We start from the raw sequence: 21243 nt of genomic DNA on the forward strand, positions 1-21243 counted from the left end.
TTTTTTTTAAAAAAGTTTTATTTTATTATTTCATGTTAGTACATTTATCACAACTTCAATAAACATTCGACTAAGATTATTTCATGTAGGTGAAAATAAAGAATATGGCAAGTTGAAAAAAATCGAAATATAATAAAAATATCATAATAAATTACGGGAGGCATTACTACTTTCAAACCAAATCTAGAGAAGCACTACATTAATGATTGGCGAACAATTGGCGAATTATAAAGGACAATATGCAAGAGTGAAGAGATTCTCATTCTGATGTAATGTCAGATCAATAACAAAAGAAAAAAAAATAATATAGACCGTTTCTAATTAAAATTGAAATGTGCTGATTAAAAATGACTGATCCCATTCCCATGGATAGAGCTATTGACAAGAACTTTACAATTCAAGAAAAAAATCTTTAAAATAAAAATTGGGGATTGGTTTAATTTAGTGCACAGTTTTATTTAACGACAAAATCAATGTCCATTAAATTCACGGCAGGTAGAACAAAACAAATCTATTTCATTCTTATAGATTTTCAAAAGTTGAGCTTTTCTTAAATCATTTTACATAAGGGTCCTCAAGTTAAGTAAGAAAATTATGACCAATACAAAATTTTACATGAGTGTCAGGACCATGGCACCATAGACTTATGTTGTGCGTCATGTATTGAAGGCATGCAATTATTGTTAGATCTCTGAATTATTAACAAACACGACAACCCATTAATATATGATTTGTATCCATGCATTGTAGCTCATAATATTTCAAGATTATATGAGAGCAATGAATATTATTCGCTATAAGTAAACAATAGTAAAAAAACAACCTTCTCATTTAAATGTACAATATGTTGGACAAAACCAAAATCTGATAAACTGTTACAAACACGTTCCTCTATAAAAAATACATTAAAAAACAAAATCTAAGTAAATGAAATATCAAAACATGTGGTCATAAAACGTATATATATACTTATACTTGTGAGACTGGTCTATTGTAGAAGTAGATCATATCTTTGTTAATGCTATGACTTGGTAACCATTTTAACCAGGTTTTAAGTATGAATAGGCCTGTCTCATATTTTCTGCTCATAACCAATGCTTTAGTGCTCGAATAACAAAGGATATGAGCCAACTGAAGCACCAAAGTAAAACTACCCTTAACAATATCTAGCTCTCATCTTAGATTGGCTATTATTTATTGAAAATTACAAGGGCTTTAGAAAGAATGAAAACATTTTAAAGATTGAACTGTGTTTAAAAACTGTGATCTCTAATCACAGATGATGTATAATAAAAATGAGAGGCCAGCCAGTTTGAAGCTTTAAAATTTGAATAATAATTTTTTTAAAAGACAGAAGCCAATTATTTAAAAAACTTCAGGCAACAGTAGGTAACTTCCCTCTGTATATGTGCATGAACCAACTTCATTCATGTTTTGATTTTGATTTTAAGGGTTTTACGGCGCTGGCAACACATCAGATCCAGTAAAAAGGAAGAAAATGGGGTAGTAAAAAGTTCTAGAATTACAATTAAAGAACCCAAGAAAAAGTAAGACAAAGTGAATTGCTTCAAATACGGAACAGATGTAGATTTCAAGAGCAGACAACCATCAGTGTACTTGGTCTGAAATCACCTAAAAGTCTCATCCTGACACAGGCACAGGTCCCCGCTAAGAGGAAGACACTAAAATGTCTATAAATCATATAAATATGTAAAAAAGACATACATTGCATAACAGAGAGATGATTCAAAAGACAAAATACCATCTCCCAAAACTCTAACTTTACATATGACTGTTTCCCTCCCAGCTAGAATATCGAGGCCAGGGCCAGGACAAAACGAAGAAATCTTATTCCAAGACAAAGACAGAAAGCATGCTCGAAAACAAATATAGGGGAATACAAGAAACAGTAAGTGCATCCCTGCCCACTATGGGAGGTCAGGAACCCCACTCAGAACTTCATTCATAACACATTGCTGTCATAATCAGAATATCACAGTATGGAGTGTGGAAGGTAACATGGCAAAGCTATCAAGTTAAATCAATTGATGGTGTTATTTTACGATTATAAAAGACGATGCAGAGGTCTTGGCAATACTCTTTTCATCTTTAAATTCACACTTGTCTATTCTGGACTTAGGACTCCCTTTTGTCTGCAGCCATTTCTTCCTACAATAAATGTAATGGATAAAAGAATCTTATTTTATTACTTTGAAATTAATTGACTGCCTATCACACTGTGAAAACATTTTTACAAAAATAAAGCGATTAGAAATTACAATGATCCAGATGATAATGAAGACGTAGATGTGTTAGTATTAGCATCCTGTATTAAACGCCTCTCTTTTCTTAACATATTACATTACAAATAGTTACCATGCATTGAAATGTTAAAATTTCAAATGTTGTTATTCTATGAAAGTCATGAAAGCACTCAGGGCACATCAGTGTTGAACACAAGGGAGATTATGATTGCAGGATCAAACGATAAAAACTAATTGAACAGCAATAAAAATTGAGCCAGATGACAGATGTTCATTCTGTTATTGAAAAGTTGGAGAAAGAAGGACTTTCAATGTTTTTCTCATCTGAAAAAATACATTTTTCTATTTTAGATTCAGGACTGCCTTTTTCTTGAAGCCACCGCTTCCTGGGAAGAGAAAAATAACATATCATAAGACGCTATTTTTGCAATCAAGTACTTATAATTAACAATACTAGGTTTTAAAACTAATACGATGACAAATATGATCCAACAGTTGGGAGGAGCTTTAGATTTATATAAGTCTGAAATTACTGTAAAATAAAGTGATATTAACTTTTCTTCTTCTTCACGGTTATAATTTTATATATTATATTTCTGTTAGAAATTGAAATCTTAATAACTGAGCACCTGAAATTATAAATAAGTCAATTTTTGTATTGGGAGTACAGATTGATTAGCATTGGCACCACACGCACACCACAATGATGAGACAAAAATATGACTGGATGTGAATTATAGATGTAATGGAGGATTTTAAAAAATATTATATATATCCCAAATGCTTTCTCATCTTGAAGATGGTTAACAAACACTACAATGAGTTTAAATGGATTTTTTTAGATGGCACAACAATGATAGTGATTTCAGGATAAATAGTCAAGGTAGACTATTTATATCATTATTTTCTTCATGTCATCCCGCTATCATAATCAATGTGTTATGCCTTTTAGATTTAGATCTTTCAGCTGTTTTTGACATGATTGACCATGACATTTTGTTAAGAAGACTTGAAAATATGTTTGGTGTAAAAGGAATTGCCCTTAAATGATTTACATCATATTTACAGGATCGATGGCAGACTGTTGTGGTCAACGGTGTTCAGTCAGAGCAAGTTTTACTAAAATTTGGAGTCGTTTTATATTTCCATATAGAAAATGAGCTGAAGGGATCAGAGCTTATCCTGATCTTTGTAAATTGACAATAACATTGCTTGCCTCCCGTTGGATAAGATGCTTGTCTAGCAAAGTAATTCCCGCCAGATCTTACAAACCAAACTACCCAAGCATGGTTGAAGTGGACAAATGGGTAAAAAGGTTACATTCCCCACGCACCCAATTCAAAACCAATGTTTGCGTGTGAATCAAATTCTATACACAAATTGGTCTGTCAAGACCCATTGAACAGAATCAAGTATAAAATTCAAACATATCATCATACATGGTTTTTATGATCTTAAATATAATCATAGGAATTTTTAATGATTTAATAAATAACATTTTAATTCATCAACCAATCAGGACTGAGTAATACTGATGGTATGTATTTTCTTTTAAAAAATAAAAATGATATTTACATTTGCTCAATTTTGTCTGAAGGTCCCTCAATTGTACCAACAACAGTTCCACTTGATGTATTCCTCACATAGCCAACTAAGCCTAACTTTTTGGCCGTTGCATTCGTATGCTAAAGAAGGGAAAAAAGAAATTCTGCTACTGCTATAGTTATACCATTCCATGACGTATTAGAAGTATAGATGGCCGTTAATGTTACATTCTTATTGGTCATGTTTTTTTTTTCTTTTTCACATCCTCACATTCTCTCACAACAGATTATAAACATTCAACATATACATACTTTTCTTGTGAGTTTATTAAAACTATTTATAAACGCTTCATAAACAAGGACTATAGAGTACTTTAATTGAGCCACATGCTATCAATATCATTAATTAAATACACAAATTTTACTTCACGTAAAATTTCTCTCCTGAAGGAAAGAAAAGGTAAGAAAAAAATAAAATAAGAAGGAACCTACAGTAAACGTCACACTAACAACTTTCAACATATGTAAAATGACATGACAAACTGATTTCAAATTCTATAATATGTTGCATTATGAACAAAAGGATCAATAAAAGGGAAAGTTGGGAAAGTTCAACCAATAAATTAATACAGTCCTTGCAGTCTTAAAAGATCAGCAAACTCCCTTAATCGAGAGTTGATAAAACATGAAAAAGAAAAGAAAATAAGAAAGAAAAAAACAAACAAACCCAACAACCAACAACAAAAAAGAAAAGAAACAAAAAAACTTCTAATCTTGAGCATGAAAGTCCCAAGCCCGTAGTAAGCTCAGAGAGGAATGTCCTACATAAATGGCACATGCAAGCTGGTGCTTCGAAATATCGACACACTTACCCTAACTCTCGAGGGTGTGCAAATAAGCGGAGTCAACTGTATCATGAAAATGTAACAGCTAAAAGGTAGTGCTTTAACATTAATTTAAAACTATCAATAGATTAACATTAATTTAAAACTATCAATAGATTCTGCTTCTCTTATCCTTCTGGCCAGGTCGTCCATACAAGGCGCCCAGTGTGGGTAAAGAAATGGCTGCCATAAAATTTATTATTAGAGATTAGTTTTGTCTGTCAGGGACCGTGAATTCCTATTTGGTACATATATTTCTAAAATGCTTTTGATGTAGTCAGGTGCTTCATCATTTAGGCTTTAAAAACAAAACAGAGCAATATAAAAAATGACTCTTTCTTTGACAGGCAGCCAGTTCAGCTCATACAGAATAGGCAGGGAGTGTGCCATTCTCTTTTTTGTCTTGTCACTAATTTAGCTGCACTATTCTGTATGACCTGCAGGTGTGAGATTTTTCATGGCTTATGTGAGATAAAAGGCAGTTGCAATAGTCTAAAGTGATAAAACAAGAATTGTGACGAGTTTCATTGATGCATCTTTAGTGAGGAAATCTCTAATGATAGATATTTTCTTAAGATTATTTGTAAGAGCTTTACAGAGTCTGTCTTCTTGCATTTTCATAGTAAAATCTTGTTCCAGGAATACCCCAAGATTTCTAACACCTGTCGAGGGCTGAATTGGACAACCATTTATATTCAGATTTAAATGTACCATCAAGCCATTTCCGCTTATATTTAAAGGTTTATCTTAAGTACCTAATAAATGTAAAGAGGAATTAATCACTGACCTTTCTGAAGAAAACACCTGTAGAGAAGAAACAACAGAAAAAAAAAACCCCATTAAAATAATATCCTGTTGTGAATTGTATGTATGTGTACATGTGTGTGTGTGTGTGTGTGTGTATGTGTGAGAGAGAGAGAGAGAGAGAGAGAGAGAGAGAGAGAGAGAGAGAGAGAGAGAGAGAGAGAGAGAGAGAGAGAGAGAGAGTCTGAGAGCTTCAAAATCAATATTATTAAGTGAAGAAATGTGAGCTAGTTATAGAACAGTGGAGTCCATTTATAACGAGTTATGGAATAACAAGAAATCTGTAACATCATCTTTCTAAAACCCAATTTTTTTCTCTTCTTTATCTTTATTAAAAAATTATTGCTATAACGCAATCGGACAAATAAGTGAGTCGATTATAATGGAATAGTGCTGCTGACTGCTCCTGCTGTGTACAGCGCAAAAGCAAATAAAAGCTGGCCCGTTGAGAAATGACATAATGCGTCGATGGTGTGTATAGCGAATGGGATATCCTCAGTGTGGAATGAGTTAGGAGGGGAGGGGTAGGGATAGAGAGATAAGGTGGGCGCATCGCATGAAACAGGCTGGCAGCAGTGATATCTATAGAGCTGGCAGTGTTTGCTGTTAGGTAAGATGACCAGTTGTAATCACTTACACCAGTCTCACCTCTTTAATTACGATGGGGGATGAGTTGGGGGTGGGGGAGGGACTGTAACCTTACAATGGACTGAATGAATGCGAGTGGAGGGCATGAGATGTGCAAATGAGCGGAACAAACTCACGACGTAGTGGGATGGGGGTGACATGGTGGTGTTACACGATGCCTTGGGTAGGGGAGAACACAACTTGTGAGTCCCTTTCTTTCTTATTGCCAACGCCGAGCAGTCAACATTGCTAGCGCTAGTCAGTGTTAATTATCATCAGTACCAGTCACGAAATATTCTTGTTCAATGCATTTTTATGATGGCCTCTATCTCTAAATCATAAAGAAACGTAAATGTTTAACTCTTGAAACCAAAGCTATGTTGATTGAAGAGGTTGATAAAAAGATCCGAACAAAAGCAGAAATTTGTCGGTCGCATGACATTGCACAAGTACCGCCAGTTTTGCATGCAGCTAGAAAACGGCATGTCAGTGCTAGGGAATATCAACGTCCTAGACAATTTCATCAATGACATTGCCACCAGTACAAAGAAACAGTCAATAATTGACTTTTTAAAACCCAAATCCATGATATAAGAACAAGTGTTTATGCAATATTATAACCTATATTACCCATGCTATGTATCATGAATTTGCCTAAGATCTGGAGATTTGAATGAGTGGACGAATGTGGTGACTTAATGTAATTATTCTGCAATGTTAGAATTAGATTGTTAATACTTTTAAATTTCATGTTTATTTTTTTTGGTTTTTTAATAGTCTGTCTGGAGTGTTGGGTGCTTGTTTGAATTTGTATTTTGTTAGATGGGATGAATAAAACTGAAACAACCCCCTCCCATAAAGTACAAAAAAGAAGAAGAAAACACAAATTTAAAAAAAACATACACCCCCCCCCCCCCCCAAAAAAAAAAAAAAAAAAAACAAACAAAACAAACAAACAACCCCCCCCCCCCCCCCCCCACACACAAAAAACAGATTCCTAATTGAACAACTACACTTAATGCCCAAGGGTCATGTTCAACGATATCACTTTCAGGGGAGATAATAAAAAGAATAATTATAACCATGATGTAACTATAGTAGGCCATGATTATAACCCAATACCCAGAGTAGGTCCACGTAATTACTTTCCTTGAGTTTATTTATCGTAGTGTTTTTATGCACCTCCATTGACGGTGTATCTTAACGGATCGTTTTTATACACCTCCGTCACGCATGCGCATTCCACCCAATTTCATCAGCGATATTGTGTTTCTGTTTTTGGACATGGCAAAAGTTACATTGTGACATCTGTAGGATGTTGTAAAAAATAATAATAATCTAAAAAACTTAAATATAAAACCAGAAAATAGAAGTTGCATTGAAGGTAAAATAATATTATAGAAAGACCTTATTAAATGTTGTGGTCAGTCAGCTGGCTCCGTAGCGCAGTGGACAAGCTGTCAGACTTTAACCTTGAAAGTACCAGGTTCGATTCCCATTGTGGATATATATTTTTTTTTAAAGTTTACTTTATTGAGAAAGACATCATTTTTGTTTGTTTGTTTTTTCTTCTTCTTTTTTGTTGTTGGTTTTTTTGTTTTTCAAAAACTTTTTATCATGTTTAAAAATAACTTCGATTTTAATTTTCTAAAAATATTTATTCATTTGAGATTAGTATTTGTGTGCCATGTTTCTTGTTACCTTTGATTTTTTATATCATTGTTATTATTCTTTAATTTATTATCATTGTATAAACGTACATCGGTAATCACTTAGCAACATGCTAAACTACAATCTAAAACTATTTAAACCTCATGGACGTATGCAACAACATTTTCATTAATTAACCGTCACCGCCAACGGAGGTGCATAAAAACGGTGCATTTTTGTACACCTTCAGCGGAGGTGCATAAAAACGCCACCTTTATTTATTACGGGATCTCTTATAACAAGAATCCTGCTATAACGGATTTTTCGCACCAGTCCCATACATATAGTTACAACAGGATTCCGCTGTACTTAATATAATATATGCCTGAAGTCAACACCTGACAATGGTCAAATGTTTTCCTAACTTATTGTATCTAGATATTTAATTCAATGTAAATGAAAATGAGCATCAGTTGATATTGTGAGAACGAATCATGAAATAATTTTGTTACTCTTACCACGAACAGAGAAAGAAGCAGAAAGCTTGTCCTGGATTTGTGGTACTACCGCAAACTCGGGGACCCAAATAATTTTGGGGTTTTGAGAGGGTCGAAACTTTTTTAAAAAAAATAATTTTGGGGGTTTGGGAGGGGGGAAACTTTTTTTTTTTTTAAAGTTTCTCCCCTCCCAAACCCCTTACTAGTAGGCACTTGCAAGAATTTTTCAAAATAGTGATATGGGTATTAATTTAGCGTAGAAAAATAAAGGGGAGTGAAACATTTACTAGAGTGAAAAAATTATCGCTCTATCTCAACTGGTTAAAAAGTTATGACTGTTTATGTGGTGAAAAATCTCTATACAGCTTTATGGGAAAATATGTGACCAAAACACAGCAACCCAATGGATAATCAAGTATAATTCAGAAACGGCTTCAGATACAACTATGAAATTTTTACATGTGGTAATTCAACATCTCTGTAATACATTGCAAACAGAAAAAGAATTCTTTATTGAGAGAGAAAAGTATAGTTTAGAGCTGAAACAGCTGAAATCAAGGAAAAATAGATCACAACATGCAAATGAATGACCTATTGGAATTTTGGAAAAGTCAACAATAAAATATTTGTTCACATGAAGATAGACCAAATACACCACTGAATCGGCGTCATTTAGTTGTTCACTTTGAACTTTTCAAAATGAAAATAGACCTCATAAAAGCAAAGATATGGACTGATAAATGTTTGAGGTGGTGTATTCGTCAGGCCTGTAAATGGTTGGTGAAAAAATTGTCGGAACTTTTTGAACACGCGAAAATAGACACAACAGGACAAAAATATGGACACAACACAGACATGACACATCAACTGACTAGTCAAATCATGTCACTTTCCCCTACTTATTTATAACAAGGTCCTTATTTTATGGTACCAAAAAAGAAAATCCAAATTATTTGAGGGCCCAGGTCTGAGTTAGTTGTAAAATGAAAGGAAGAGAACAAGTCCTACCCTTTTGAAGGATGTGTATCTTCGCTCCTGTTTGTGTTAAATGTTTGCGCTGATTCTTTCATTTATTTGGATTAAGTCTTATAGAAGAAGAAGAAGAAGAAGAAGAAGAAGAAGAAGAAGAAGAAGAAGAAGAGAAGAAGAAGAAGAAGAAGAAGAAGAAGAAGAAGAAGAAGAAAGAAGAAGAAAAGAAGAGAAGAAGAAGAAGAAGAAGAAGAAGAAGAAGAAGAAGAAGAAGAAGAAGAAGAAGAAGAAGAAGAAGAAGAAGAAGAAGAAGAAGAAGAAGAAGAAGAAGAAGAAGAAAGAAGAAGAAGAAAGAAGAAGAAGAAGAAGAAGAAGAAGAAAAGAAGAAGAAGAAGAAGAAGAAGAAGAAGGAAGAAGAAGAGATTAGAAGAAGAAGGAAAAAGAAAAGAAGAGAGAGAAAAAGAAGAGAAAGAGCAAGAAGAAGAGAAGAAGAATGTGAAAGAAGAAGAAGAGATGAAGAAAAGAAGAAGAGAAGAAAGAGAGAGAAGAAAAAGAGAAAAGAAGAAGAGAAGAAGAAGAAGAAGAAGAAGAAAGAAGAAGAAGAAGAAGAAAGAAGAGAAGAGGTGATGCGGTCGTGTGAGCTTTCGAAGAAAAATAATTATTTCGCATTATTTTTTTTCCGTCTCACATCCGGACGGAACCAAAGAAATATAGAGACTGAGAAATAAGAACCGGAGATATGCATGTATGTCAGTAGCAAAATAGAGAGAAACCTTCCGATCCGGTTCGACACACTTCTGTGTGTGCGTTATTTACTGACTAGGTGTGTGTGTGTGAAGACGACTCGCGCGAACTTCGCGACCTCTCTCTCGCTGGCTGTGGCACAGTAGCCAGGCAGTGAATACATCCATGGCTAGCGGAGCGTGTAGGTGTGGCATGATAATATTATGGTCCTAATATTATAGCTTTTGTTTTGTTTTGTCTTTGATGAGACAAATAAAAAGTTTTATTTTGTTTTGTTTTTTTAAGTCGGCATTTGAAACGGAATAAAATCTAATTTTTTCGAGTAACGATATAAAATTCTTTTATTTTCTTTTTTATTGGTTGTTCTTTGACGTTACAATTTTATTTTTACTATTATCTTTAAAAAAAATTTTTTTTTTAGCACTTATAGAGCAAAATCGTACTGTCGGAAATCCGACAATAGACGGAAGATTTACAGGCCTGATTAGTGTTTTAAAATATCGAAAATAGGTGATTTTAAAAACTTCCGCTCACTCGTTCCCCTAAATTGAACAGTCGTCCTTCAAAGAAGTGAAAATCGATCGTAAAAAAAAAAAAGAAAGAGAATCGTAACTAAATGAATGCATGGACATGAAAACGCCAATTAATTGAATAATTTAAAACAAAAATAACTTTGATTAATTGCATATATTGTAAGAAATACAGTTGTAAAATTTTGATGTGGATTGACAAAGTTATCTCTCAAGTGAAAACAAAAGCACAGCAGACGACAGGAAGTGAATCAATATAAGAAAATGGCAACTTCTGCAAACAATCGAGGACAAGTTCTGTTTTTTGGGGAGCTATAACTTTTGAGTGCGTGCAACCATATTTTGCTCTGAAATTTTTAGAGAAGCTACTTAAATATATATCTCAGAAGGACGTTTTTTTTATTAAGAAGGACCATCTCTGGTTTAAAAGTTATAAACATTTAAACACATATACTCTCTTTACACAAAGATTTCTCAAAATCACGATGTAGGACCATTGTATGTAGAATTTTATGCCCTTTCCAATGATATATAATACTTGCCATTTCATTTCACTTAGAAAGAAGAATTAATATTTTTAAAACACTCATAAAATTTATCCACTCAAAAACGGAAACAGAAATCCTCGCCCCTTTTCAACTCACAAGGGCTACTTCATTTGCAAGTGCCTACTACTCTAGACATTTAAATTTAAAACAAAAAAAAAGTTTCCCCCCTCCCAAATCCCCAAAATGATTTGGGTCCCCGAGTTTGCGGTAGTACCGGATTTGTTTGAGTTTAAACACTTTACCTGAAGGTGTAATAAGTAGACAACAACAAACTCTAGAAGAGGTGTAAGTGTAGAGAGGTGGGCCTTTGGCCGACCAACCTCTGCTGCACGTCCAACTCGCCTTGAGCATGCATTCACGTAAAATATAAAGATTTTTTAAAAAAACCTACCCCTGTTTCAAAAACTAGCATCTTTCAACTTTCTAAGAAACATTTTGATTTTTCAGAACTTTAGTTCGTTAAAAAATACTGGCCAATCTGACCCGTTGAGTCGAATGAAAACGAAATATTGTTGTTTACACGGTTCAAAGGAAATGCCGTAAATAAGCTTTCATGGACTTCCTGTGTTGTTTTTACAGTGTCACGTGACCGTTTTGAGAAATTTGTCGTCTGCTGCAAATAATTAGACCGTGGGGGGTAGATATTTTCGTTGGAGCAGAGAAAAAGTGAGTATTATTTCTTGTACTTGTAGAGAGGCCTGGGGTCCAACAGCAGTCAAGTTGATTGAATAAAAGAAAAAAAGGCCTTTTTTATCTGCCGCCACCACCACCGTGAGAGTGGAGAGGGGGGGGGGGGGGGGGTTGTATGATGAAGACGAAAGGGAGACGTGTCGCTTGGTGACCTTGGTGACGTAGAGCATGTCAACGATGCTGGCAGATGTTCTTAACCCCTTAACAGCGAAGCAAATTATTTGCTTTTAGATAATAGTTTGCTTTTATCTTTATTATTGTTAACGGGGAATACAGCGTTTCCACCAAGAGAGCAGTCAGACTATCGCAACTCGGACTTCAATTGTCTATAATCGTTTTGCCGTTACTTGTCTTTTGATGATAGAAGATTTGGTGTTAGGTCAAAGATCGAATTTCGCGGCTCAAAGGTTGCATTGCTACTAGGTTTGCTCCCCCCCCCCCACCTTTTTTTTTTCTTCTTTTTTTTCACCTTAGTATTGTTGATTGCTGCTATTTCCTTTTTTATGATTAGCAAGTGCCGTAGGAGTCTCACAGGATGCAGGAGTACTGCAATTAACCCTTTGCCAGTGACACTGATTTTTTTGTTTTCAAATAATAGTCTTCATTTATATTATTTTTTAACGCAGAAAAAAAAAAACGTTTCCACCATAAGAGCAGTAAGAATATTGATAAAAAGCGCTTTGAGCACGTTGGGTGGATATTGCCCTATATAAAAGCTCAAGTTTTTAAATTGTAATTTGTTTTTTGTCTTTTGATGAAAACGGTAAGATTTTATTTTTGGTCCAAGTAAGATTGATATTCGCCTTTAAAAGGTTAAGTTGTTTTGTTTTTTTCAGGTTTTTTGTTTTGTTTTTCAAATGCGGATACGCTGCTTCTTCATTTTTTTCCCTCAACTGGCAAGCTATCCTGTACTTACCCGCATGGCTTGCACACACAAAAGGATACATCTAGGTCACAAAACCTTACATCCAGGTCACAAAATCAGACAACTAGGTCACACATCAAGACATCTCTGTTTCGTTTGTTCCAAGATAGCAAAACAAACCAGACGTCTTGGAGTTCGAAAGAGCTTTCCATAAAATATTTGGTATTTGAAAGAAATATTGAAGGAAACCAATTCCCTATACAGCTCTTGTGCACGGTTACTTATGACCTTGATTTCTTTCGTACCCACCCCCCAAAATCCCACTTATTGTGTGTTATAGGCAGAACATAATAAATAGCTGGGCTGCCACATGCTGACTAAATTGGCCAAAGAGAGAATCTATACTTTGGCATTAGACACCCATTACCTGATGTCTTGGTTTTTAATCCTAGCCTAGTGAGAGAGAGAAAACAAAACAATCATACATGTATCTGCAAACAGCAGAATGTTTTCATTTTACATTGAGATGGGAAGGGGAAGGGATAACACTATGACAAGAAGAGAGAGAGAGAGAGAGAGAGAGAGAGAGAGAGAGAGAGAGAGAGAGAGAGAGAGAGAGAGAGATGGGCGGGGGATGGGGGGATAGTAAGGGGGAATGGGAAAAGATGAAAGAAACAATGGGTTGCCTGATGACGTAGATCAAAGGATTGTTACAGCAGTGTTCACGGTGCGTACTTCGTGAAATTTTAACCTTTTACAGTGACACTGATTTTTTTCTCCAGATTGCTTATGCAGAATAAATCGTTTCCACCAAGAGAGCAGTAGTAAGAGTATATTTCGACTCGGGCTTCAATTAAACTATAAATATAAATCGCAAAGCTCGTCTTTGATAACATTAAGACAAAGATCTGGAGTTTGGGGAGTGTAAGATGGAATCTCGCCATTAATGGTTAAAATTGTTTTGATTTTTAAAAGAATAACACACACACACACACACACACACACACGAGCGTGCGCGGTCACGACAGTGAGGACCATCTATTGCTTGTGTTGCAACGGTAAACCAGTTTACGTGTACGTAGATCCTGAGGCTAGATGCCCCGTTACCGTGTACGTAGGCACTCCCAAAAAAAAAAGAAAGAGACACACACACACTCTCTCTCTCTCTCACACACACACACACACACAACACACACACACACACAGAGTCTCGCATCCGCTACGAACTAATTTTGCGCACCAATTTTTACTGCACTAATGCACCAAATTGCATACCTATCTAGGACACTTTTTTCCGTATCTTTTTCTCAATAAACTTTTTTTAAAACCTTTGTTTTGCGCGGCAGGCACCAACCATTGGACAGACGGAAACCCACACGATTTCGCGAGGAATGAATCATGAAAATATTTAGGATATAATTTCAAACACAACTTTTGAAATTCATCAAGGATTGTCTAGTACCGAATGTTTTTTGATAGAAAACAAATGCATCTTCAAATCTAAACTGCTTTTGACGGTTAGCGGTAAGTTTTTTTATTTATTTTTCTGTCCAAAGGAATGATTTGTCCTGGTATAGAAGCTAAGTATTGTAACACCGGCTCACCTCTCTAGTTTATTAGTGTTTACACGTCTGTTACTGTTATAGACATGAGCATGCTTTGTGATAATGAATAGTGAGAAAGGTTTACCTTGTACTCGTCCAAATACTTCAAAGTTTACAGATCTCATCGCTGGTGTTGCCATCTTGTTTATTACAAATACAATAATAAAAAATTGCCTTCCTAGCATAACCTGCTGAAGTCAACTGTCAACAAAAGAAAACGAAAGTACGAACCGTCAACCGTTGTTGTTAAAAGGAATATCCTCACATTTATAACGAAACAATATAGTGATGCTGGTTTACGCTTCTTCTGTCCTTTGATATTCTTATAAGAAAAATACTGGCCTCTTTTGATCAATTCTAGTGTATAAGGATATATTTTATTTTAGTTACAATGTTTTTTAACCAGAATTAATCTTCTGAGCGGAGCGTCATTACTATGTCTGTATTAATATTTATTCAAATATTGTTCCTTATAATTACGAAGTAGTTGTTGTTTTGGACATTTCAATACTCTCTAAAATATCTACATTATTATGAAAATGAACAGCATTTAATGATAATTACAAAGCAAAATTACGTTTTAACAAAAGTTAATTAATTCTTTATGAAAGTAAATCTTTATTATAAGTGCCAGTATCAATAAGAATCTAATTTGAATTTATTTTGAGATTATATATTTAGCTTCCTTGACAACCATTGAGCAAGTCAGCGGAAGCTACTTTTCGTTTGTTATTAGTATTAGTTCTCGTCATTGAACCACCAGACCACTTGACAAGCTAATTTTGTACATTTTTCTTTTCTTTTAGTTATTAAAAGGATTCAGCAAAATGACGGTCAGTTTAGAGGAATACTTCCGAACTACGTTCGAGGATAAACTCCTCGTGTAAGTATTGTGTTAGTGTTTCTAGACTAAAGTGAAAGTCTTTACTTTAAATAATTTGATTTGATCTGGTTCAATTCACATTCGGTTCTAGATATATACATACCTTTCTACTAATAGACAATATCAACAACATTAGTTCCACATAATATATTTGTCATATATGTTTCGATAGGTCAGTTGGAGTTATCGTATTATTTGAGCATTTGGTAAATGATTTATCTAGTTTTAGAAATTTAGTTTTAGCTAAATTTATAAACCATCAACAACATACCTATATATTACGTCTAGTGTTATCATATAAGGTTGTTTTTTTTTGTTTGTTATTATTTTTATTATTATTATTATTATTATTATTATTATTATTATTATTATTATTATTATTATTATTTGTTTTTTTTTGTTTTTTTTAAATCGATACAAGTAAATATTCAATCATTCAATCATGACCAGCTAAGTTTCTACGTGAGATAAAATCTTTTGACAACGATATCGATGAGGAAGGTCAGGAGTTATGGATTTTTACAACTTACGCCCTTCCATCGAGTTAGATATAGTCGCCTAGGCATTCTATGAAGGAATATAATAGTCCTTCGAACAAGATGTCTGGTGTCAACAGAAATCACCCATGTTGTCCACAGTGAGCAAATTTGGGGGTTAATAATCTTGCCCAAGGAAAGTGCCTGAAGCGGAATCGAACCCAGGACCTTCCGGTGTTAGGAGGGAAAGAGCTCGTGTTGCAGAAGACAAGAACAAGCATCTTCAGTCACTAATCAGCATTTCAGTCAATGATTTGTGAACGATCCTTTTCTTCAGTTTTGACCTTAACACCAAATGTCCAACATAAAAATAAAATGTTGATCAAATCTTATCTTAAATCACTATTTCATGTTTAGCTGTATTTATAAGATTAGTGCGAGAGTAAGTTCATTTTAAAAGGAAAAGAAAGAATGTCATTTTGGATTGTTTTTATTTTATTGATATTTTTAATTTGACATTTTCAGTTTTACTGTACAGTAATCTAATTTCAAATAATTTGATATTCAATGATGCCTTTTTTTACTTTTACTTATGTCTATTCCATTTTGTCAACCAGGAAAATGCCAGAGCGGGAGGATGACCATCTTACACCTGCCACACGTCTCCTGGAGAAAAGGAGAGAAATGGCTGAAGTTGAACAAGCTTTAGCTGCCCAGAAAGAGGTATGACAATCCCTGCCCCCCCCCCCCTTCTCTCTCTCTCTCTCTCTCTCTCTCTCTCTCTCTCTCTCTCTCTCTCTCTCTCTCTCTCTCTCTTTCTATTATTATTATTATTATTATTATTATTATTATTATTATTATTATTATTATTATTATTATTATTATTATTATTATTATTATTATTATTATTATTACTATCATCATCATCATACTTAATGTTATTATTATTTCTAAGATTATTATTATAATCATCCTCACCATCGTCGTCATCATCATCATCATCATCATCATCATAATATTATAGATTACCCTTTCATTAAATAGGTCTCGAATCATACATTTTCTTTGCCCATAACAATAATTCATGCCATTGTTAAGACTTGGCTTACTCTTGCAACGAAATTAAAAGATATTTGCACAGATGTATTTAAAGATTATTAAAATTTTATCATTTAAACATTTTTATGGTATTACAAATAAAGGAGTTTATTATTATTATTATTATTATTATTATTATTATTATTATTATTATTATTATTATTATTATTATTATTATTATTATTATTATTATTATTATTATTATTATCATGCTTAATGCTATTATTATTTCTAAGATTATTATTTATAATCATCATCATCATCATAATATTATAGATTACTCTTTCATTAAATGGGTCTCGAATCATACATTTTCTTTGTCCATAACAATAATTCATGCCATTGTTAAGACTTGGCTTACTCTTGCAACGAAATTAAAAGATATTTGCACAGGTGTATTTAAAGATTATTAAAATTCTATCATTTAAACATTTTTATGGTATTCCAAATAAAGGAGTTTCAGATGAAAATGGAAAGCCTACAACAGAGACGAGAAGAGCTGGAACGGAAGGAGTATCAATTAAAGGAATCGTTATTAAAGTTTGACAAATTTCTAAAGGTAAAAAGTCGAGCAAATTGTTTCATATTTAAAGTTAAAGGAATAAAAAAGTAATATTTTTTTAATATTAGCTCTAATGGAAATAAAACTTGATCATAAAGTCTGTTTATTATTACAATGCATTGATTGATAATGAATTAATGTATTTTATTGTTTCTCACTCAAATCATAATAGTGAAGAATTAAAAACTAGCTCTGATGGAAATAAAACTTGATCATGAAGTCTATTTGTTCTTACAATGCATTGATGGATAATGAATTACATAATGTATTTTATTGTTTCTCGCTCAAATCATAATTGTGAAGAATTAATCTCTAGAAATAGAACACAATTAGGATAAAATGAAAATTATTTGAACTCAATGGATGAAAAAATATCATGAATATTCTGTAAATATTAGACTGAAAAGAAAGGGAATTGGTGCAAAAATCAACAGTACGACAGCATGTAACTAAAAACAGTAGGGAGCCAGGGAACAAAAAGAAATTAAGTGCTCTCAATTATTATCTTTTATTCTCAGGAAAACGATTCTAAACGAGCTCGAGCGGTCAAGAAAGCAAATGATGAACGAGAGCTAAAGAAGCAAAAAGACAAAGAAATAGATAGGTAACTTTTTTGCCTTACATTTCCTTCATGGTAATATTTTATGTTTCGTTTGTCCTTAACATTCTGCATTTTGGTATATTTATTAATGACAAAATCGTTATGATATTTTAGCAACTTACCAAATGGCAGTTACACACATACACATATGCACACACACATTATAAACAGATACACAGATAATCTTATCTCAGGTCAATTGATATAATTTATCATGATGCAAAATGATCAGAAGATCTATGTAAGTACAGTGCAACCTCTGGATAACGACATTGACCTCTGGCCCCACTTTTTTCCTATACGTTATTAGTGATAAAAACCCCAAAATAGCTACATATATTTCAATAAAACCCCTGTTTAGCGAAATTATTATAACAATAATCTGCAATTGATACCGATACTTGATACCCGACCATCGTCATTTCGCACTCTTAAACAATTTTTAAAAATGCTTATTTCCCCCCACTCAATGAGATCATTTTGTTACCGACCAGTCAGAACACAATGTTTACTACACTGCGTGGGATCAGTGTTAATTCATATGGAACCACAGCAAATGAAGGTTATCAGTGGATAGAACTCTCAAGGGTCCATTAACTTTCCCAGTTAGCTACTTGTCTGAGGTCAGTGGAGGTTAACTAATATAAGGCAAAGTAGTCTCCAATGGGTTGGTGGGGGGGGGGGGGGGTCGATTATGGATAGTTATGGTCTTAGAATATGTTGGAATAATCGAGAATACAAAAATATATTTCACTTTATTATCTTCATTTGAAAAATCAGTTGTTTTTTTTCCAAAACATCAGTCCAAATTTGATATTATTGTGATTAATACATAGTTTTTTTTTTGGTTTTATTTTTTTGTTTGTTTGTTATTTTTTTATCGGAAGATGTGGATCTTCTAATATTAAGTGCCTGTAAATTTTGGTGCACTTAAATAAAAATTCTGAGTATTTATGGATTTTCTTGATTTATTCTCAGTTGGTAAATGGCGTTTGAGCTCAGTTTATTATCAAAACGATGACAGCACACATTGGAGAGAGAAAGCATAACTGGTAAACCCTTAGTAAACAAGAGAAATACACATTCTAATGATGTTGGGATGTATCTTCTCTCAGGCACTGGTCCGCGAACCCCATTGTTATTGTTATGTATTCAAAGGTCTTACCACGCCTCTATATCCGCCACCTTGAAAACCCCAGAATAACGACACCCCTGGATAACAACATAATTTTCCGGTCCCGGGCGATGTCGTTATGCAGAGGTTGCACTGTATCAGGGTTTGTTTTTGTTTTTGTTTTTTTTTGGGGAGGGGGGGGGGGGGGTTGGCTTGCTATCGAACCGTTATTCTATTTCTATCTTAACCATGCTAATATTCTTCCCACTATTCATAAGTAATTTATAAATGTAAAATGATAAATGTGGTTCTAACTTAAAAATTAGGGATTTTAATAAAATTATATTCAAAACTAAAAACAGATAATTATGAAATGAAAAGAATATTCTAAATTGTTTGCTATTTTTCACATCGGCGTATTCAGGGTAAAGTATGAGACAGATTCCCACCAGAAACAGAAGGATCGTCTGCAGAAGAAATTGGACAAATATACAATATTTCATCAGTATATGGATAAAGTGCTGGAGGCAGGAGAGGAGTTCCACGAAATGCGTGACATCATTGCACGATGGGATACTTTAACATCGACTCACTTGGTGAGAAAAAGAATCTTATTCATTTCATCTTTTATGCAACACATTTCCAAGAGCAACTATTAGTTGTTTTATAACTGACAAATTGGCACAATGTTAATAGAAAAGGATTTCATTGTCAATGTCAAAAATAGTAATTCATATTGAAAATATCAAAGTGACATATTAGGGAGCAGGCATTGTTGTAAGATAAAGATCTGAAAAAGTGGGTATGAAAGAAAAAAAAAACCCAAAAATAAACCATCCCAAATAATCAGCCTGCCTCGACTGGGGATCAAATCTCAGACTTGCTGTTTCGATCTTAGACCAACGAATCTAGAGGCGAAAAAATTGTACTGCATGACTAGATGTTTTTGTTCAGGTGTATGCAAAACTAAAGGATTTCATTTTGTGCAGAGGGGAGATATTTTCATAATTGCGTTCAAGAAATTTGAACTTTTTGTTCTCTTTCTTTTCTTTATTTTTAACACAGATATGGAACCACCCATACATATGGAACCACCCATACATTTTTTATATTGTAACTTACAAATAAATACCAAATGCATGGGACTGGATTACTTTGTTTACAAAATTAAAGTTAATGTATTTTCAGTCCTATACATTGATCATATAAATCTTAAGATTTTCTTTAAGATTAAAAAAAAAATATATCTCGTTTCAGGACTTAGTAGAAAGGGAATCGAAAAACAGTGATCGTGTGGAGAAACAACGACAAGACTTGATGAAATATATGGAAGAGAAGGAGAACGAAGTTTTAAGTTACAACAACCAATTGTCTGGACTCCAAACGAGACTGGATGCAGCTCAAAGTGAGGCCGTGAAGTGGGAAAGCATATGGACCCACATTAAGAACACATCAGCCAAGAAGACATTGCTTTTGGGTAGAATCAAAATGTAAGTTATACATATTTAAAAAGTTTGTTCCTCCTCAAAGGCACTAGATGGTTTTTACCACCAGTTCTGAAAAGAGTTTTTTTTTTTCTTTTATGACTATAATGTAACTGAGTTTAACCAAAAAAAAATAAAAAGCAACCAACAACTAAAAAACAATCAAAAAACAACAAAAAAAAAACACAAATATGAGACATGCAAATTTACAAGGGGATCGCACTTTATAAGTACCTTTTCCCTATAAAGCGCAATTTTAAATATTAAAATATATATTGGATAATGAACCTGAAAATGTGTAATTTTAAACAAGTAGTATGTACCCAGATGAAAAAAGGAACAATCAGTAAGATAGCCAATGTCATAATCACAGACTCTACCACAGTAAATTAATAATGTCCCTTCTGACTTTCACTTTTCCTGCTTTGGTTTTTATTTCTTATTTTAAATTTTACTTAACTATCGCATTTGACTTACAGGGCAACTCACAATTTATACCAGCTTGTGAAAAGCCATCAAAACCAAATGGATGACCTCGAGGACACAACAGAACAGCTTACGCAGGTAAAAAACTGGACACCTCTTTGGATTGAATTTCTATTTTTATGTCATTCCATGGAAAACCATATCCTCCTCGTCCTTATCACCACCACTATCATTATCATCATCACCATCACCACTATCGCCACCACTGCCACTATCATCATCATCATCATCACCATCATTACCACCAAACTCAATTTCCACCATCATTGATATCGTTATGAATGCTATTTTCGTCTTAATTTATATCATCATAATAAGA

At 33.7% G+C, this 21243-nt stretch overlaps 2 protein-coding genes across 4 annotated transcripts in view; one reads left to right on the forward strand and one right to left on the reverse strand.

The window, feature by feature from the left end:
- The window catches only part of LOC144974181 (acylphosphatase-1-like), a 26213-nt gene continuing 4970 nt past the window's right edge, over positions 1-21243 (reverse strand). Inside the window, exons 2-5 of one of the 3 annotated variants that reach the window (XM_078917116.1) lie at positions 14306-14395; positions 5480-5496; positions 3840-3949; positions 1-2169 (exon numbers count right to left, since the gene is read on the reverse strand). In XM_078917116.1, the coding sequence (XP_078773242.1) occupies positions 2055-2169; positions 3840-3949; positions 5480-5496; positions 14306-14360 (297 nt within the window). In that variant the 5' untranslated portion in view covers positions 14361-14395 and the 3' untranslated portion in view covers positions 1-2054. Of the gene's footprint in view, positions 2651-3839; positions 3950-5479; positions 5497-14305; positions 14656-21243 lie in introns of those variants that run through there. The other 2 variants (XM_078917110.1, XM_078917102.1) reach the window with 2 other exon arrangements.
- LOC144974173 (coiled-coil domain-containing protein 42 homolog) overlaps positions 14917-21243 on the forward strand; it is a 7866-nt gene continuing 1539 nt past the window's right edge. The window contains exons 1-7 of the mRNA XM_078917091.1: positions 14917-15103; positions 16197-16302; positions 17132-17236; positions 17758-17843; positions 19379-19550; positions 20212-20444; positions 20918-21002. Coding sequence (XP_078773217.1) covers positions 15048-15103; positions 16197-16302; positions 17132-17236; positions 17758-17843; positions 19379-19550; positions 20212-20444; positions 20918-21002 — 843 coding nt within the window. The 5' untranslated portion in view covers positions 14917-15047. The remainder of the gene's footprint in view (positions 15104-16196; positions 16303-17131; positions 17237-17757; positions 17844-19378; positions 19551-20211; positions 20445-20917; positions 21003-21243) is intronic.

This window comes from Berghia stephanieae, chromosome 1 (assembly GCF_034508935.2).
Source record: "Berghia stephanieae isolate SIO BIC M18660-M18661 chromosome 1, UCSD_Bste_1.3, whole genome shotgun sequence".
In the NCBI taxonomy this organism is placed as follows: Eukaryota; Metazoa; Mollusca; class Gastropoda; order Nudibranchia; family Aeolidiidae; genus Berghia; species Berghia stephanieae.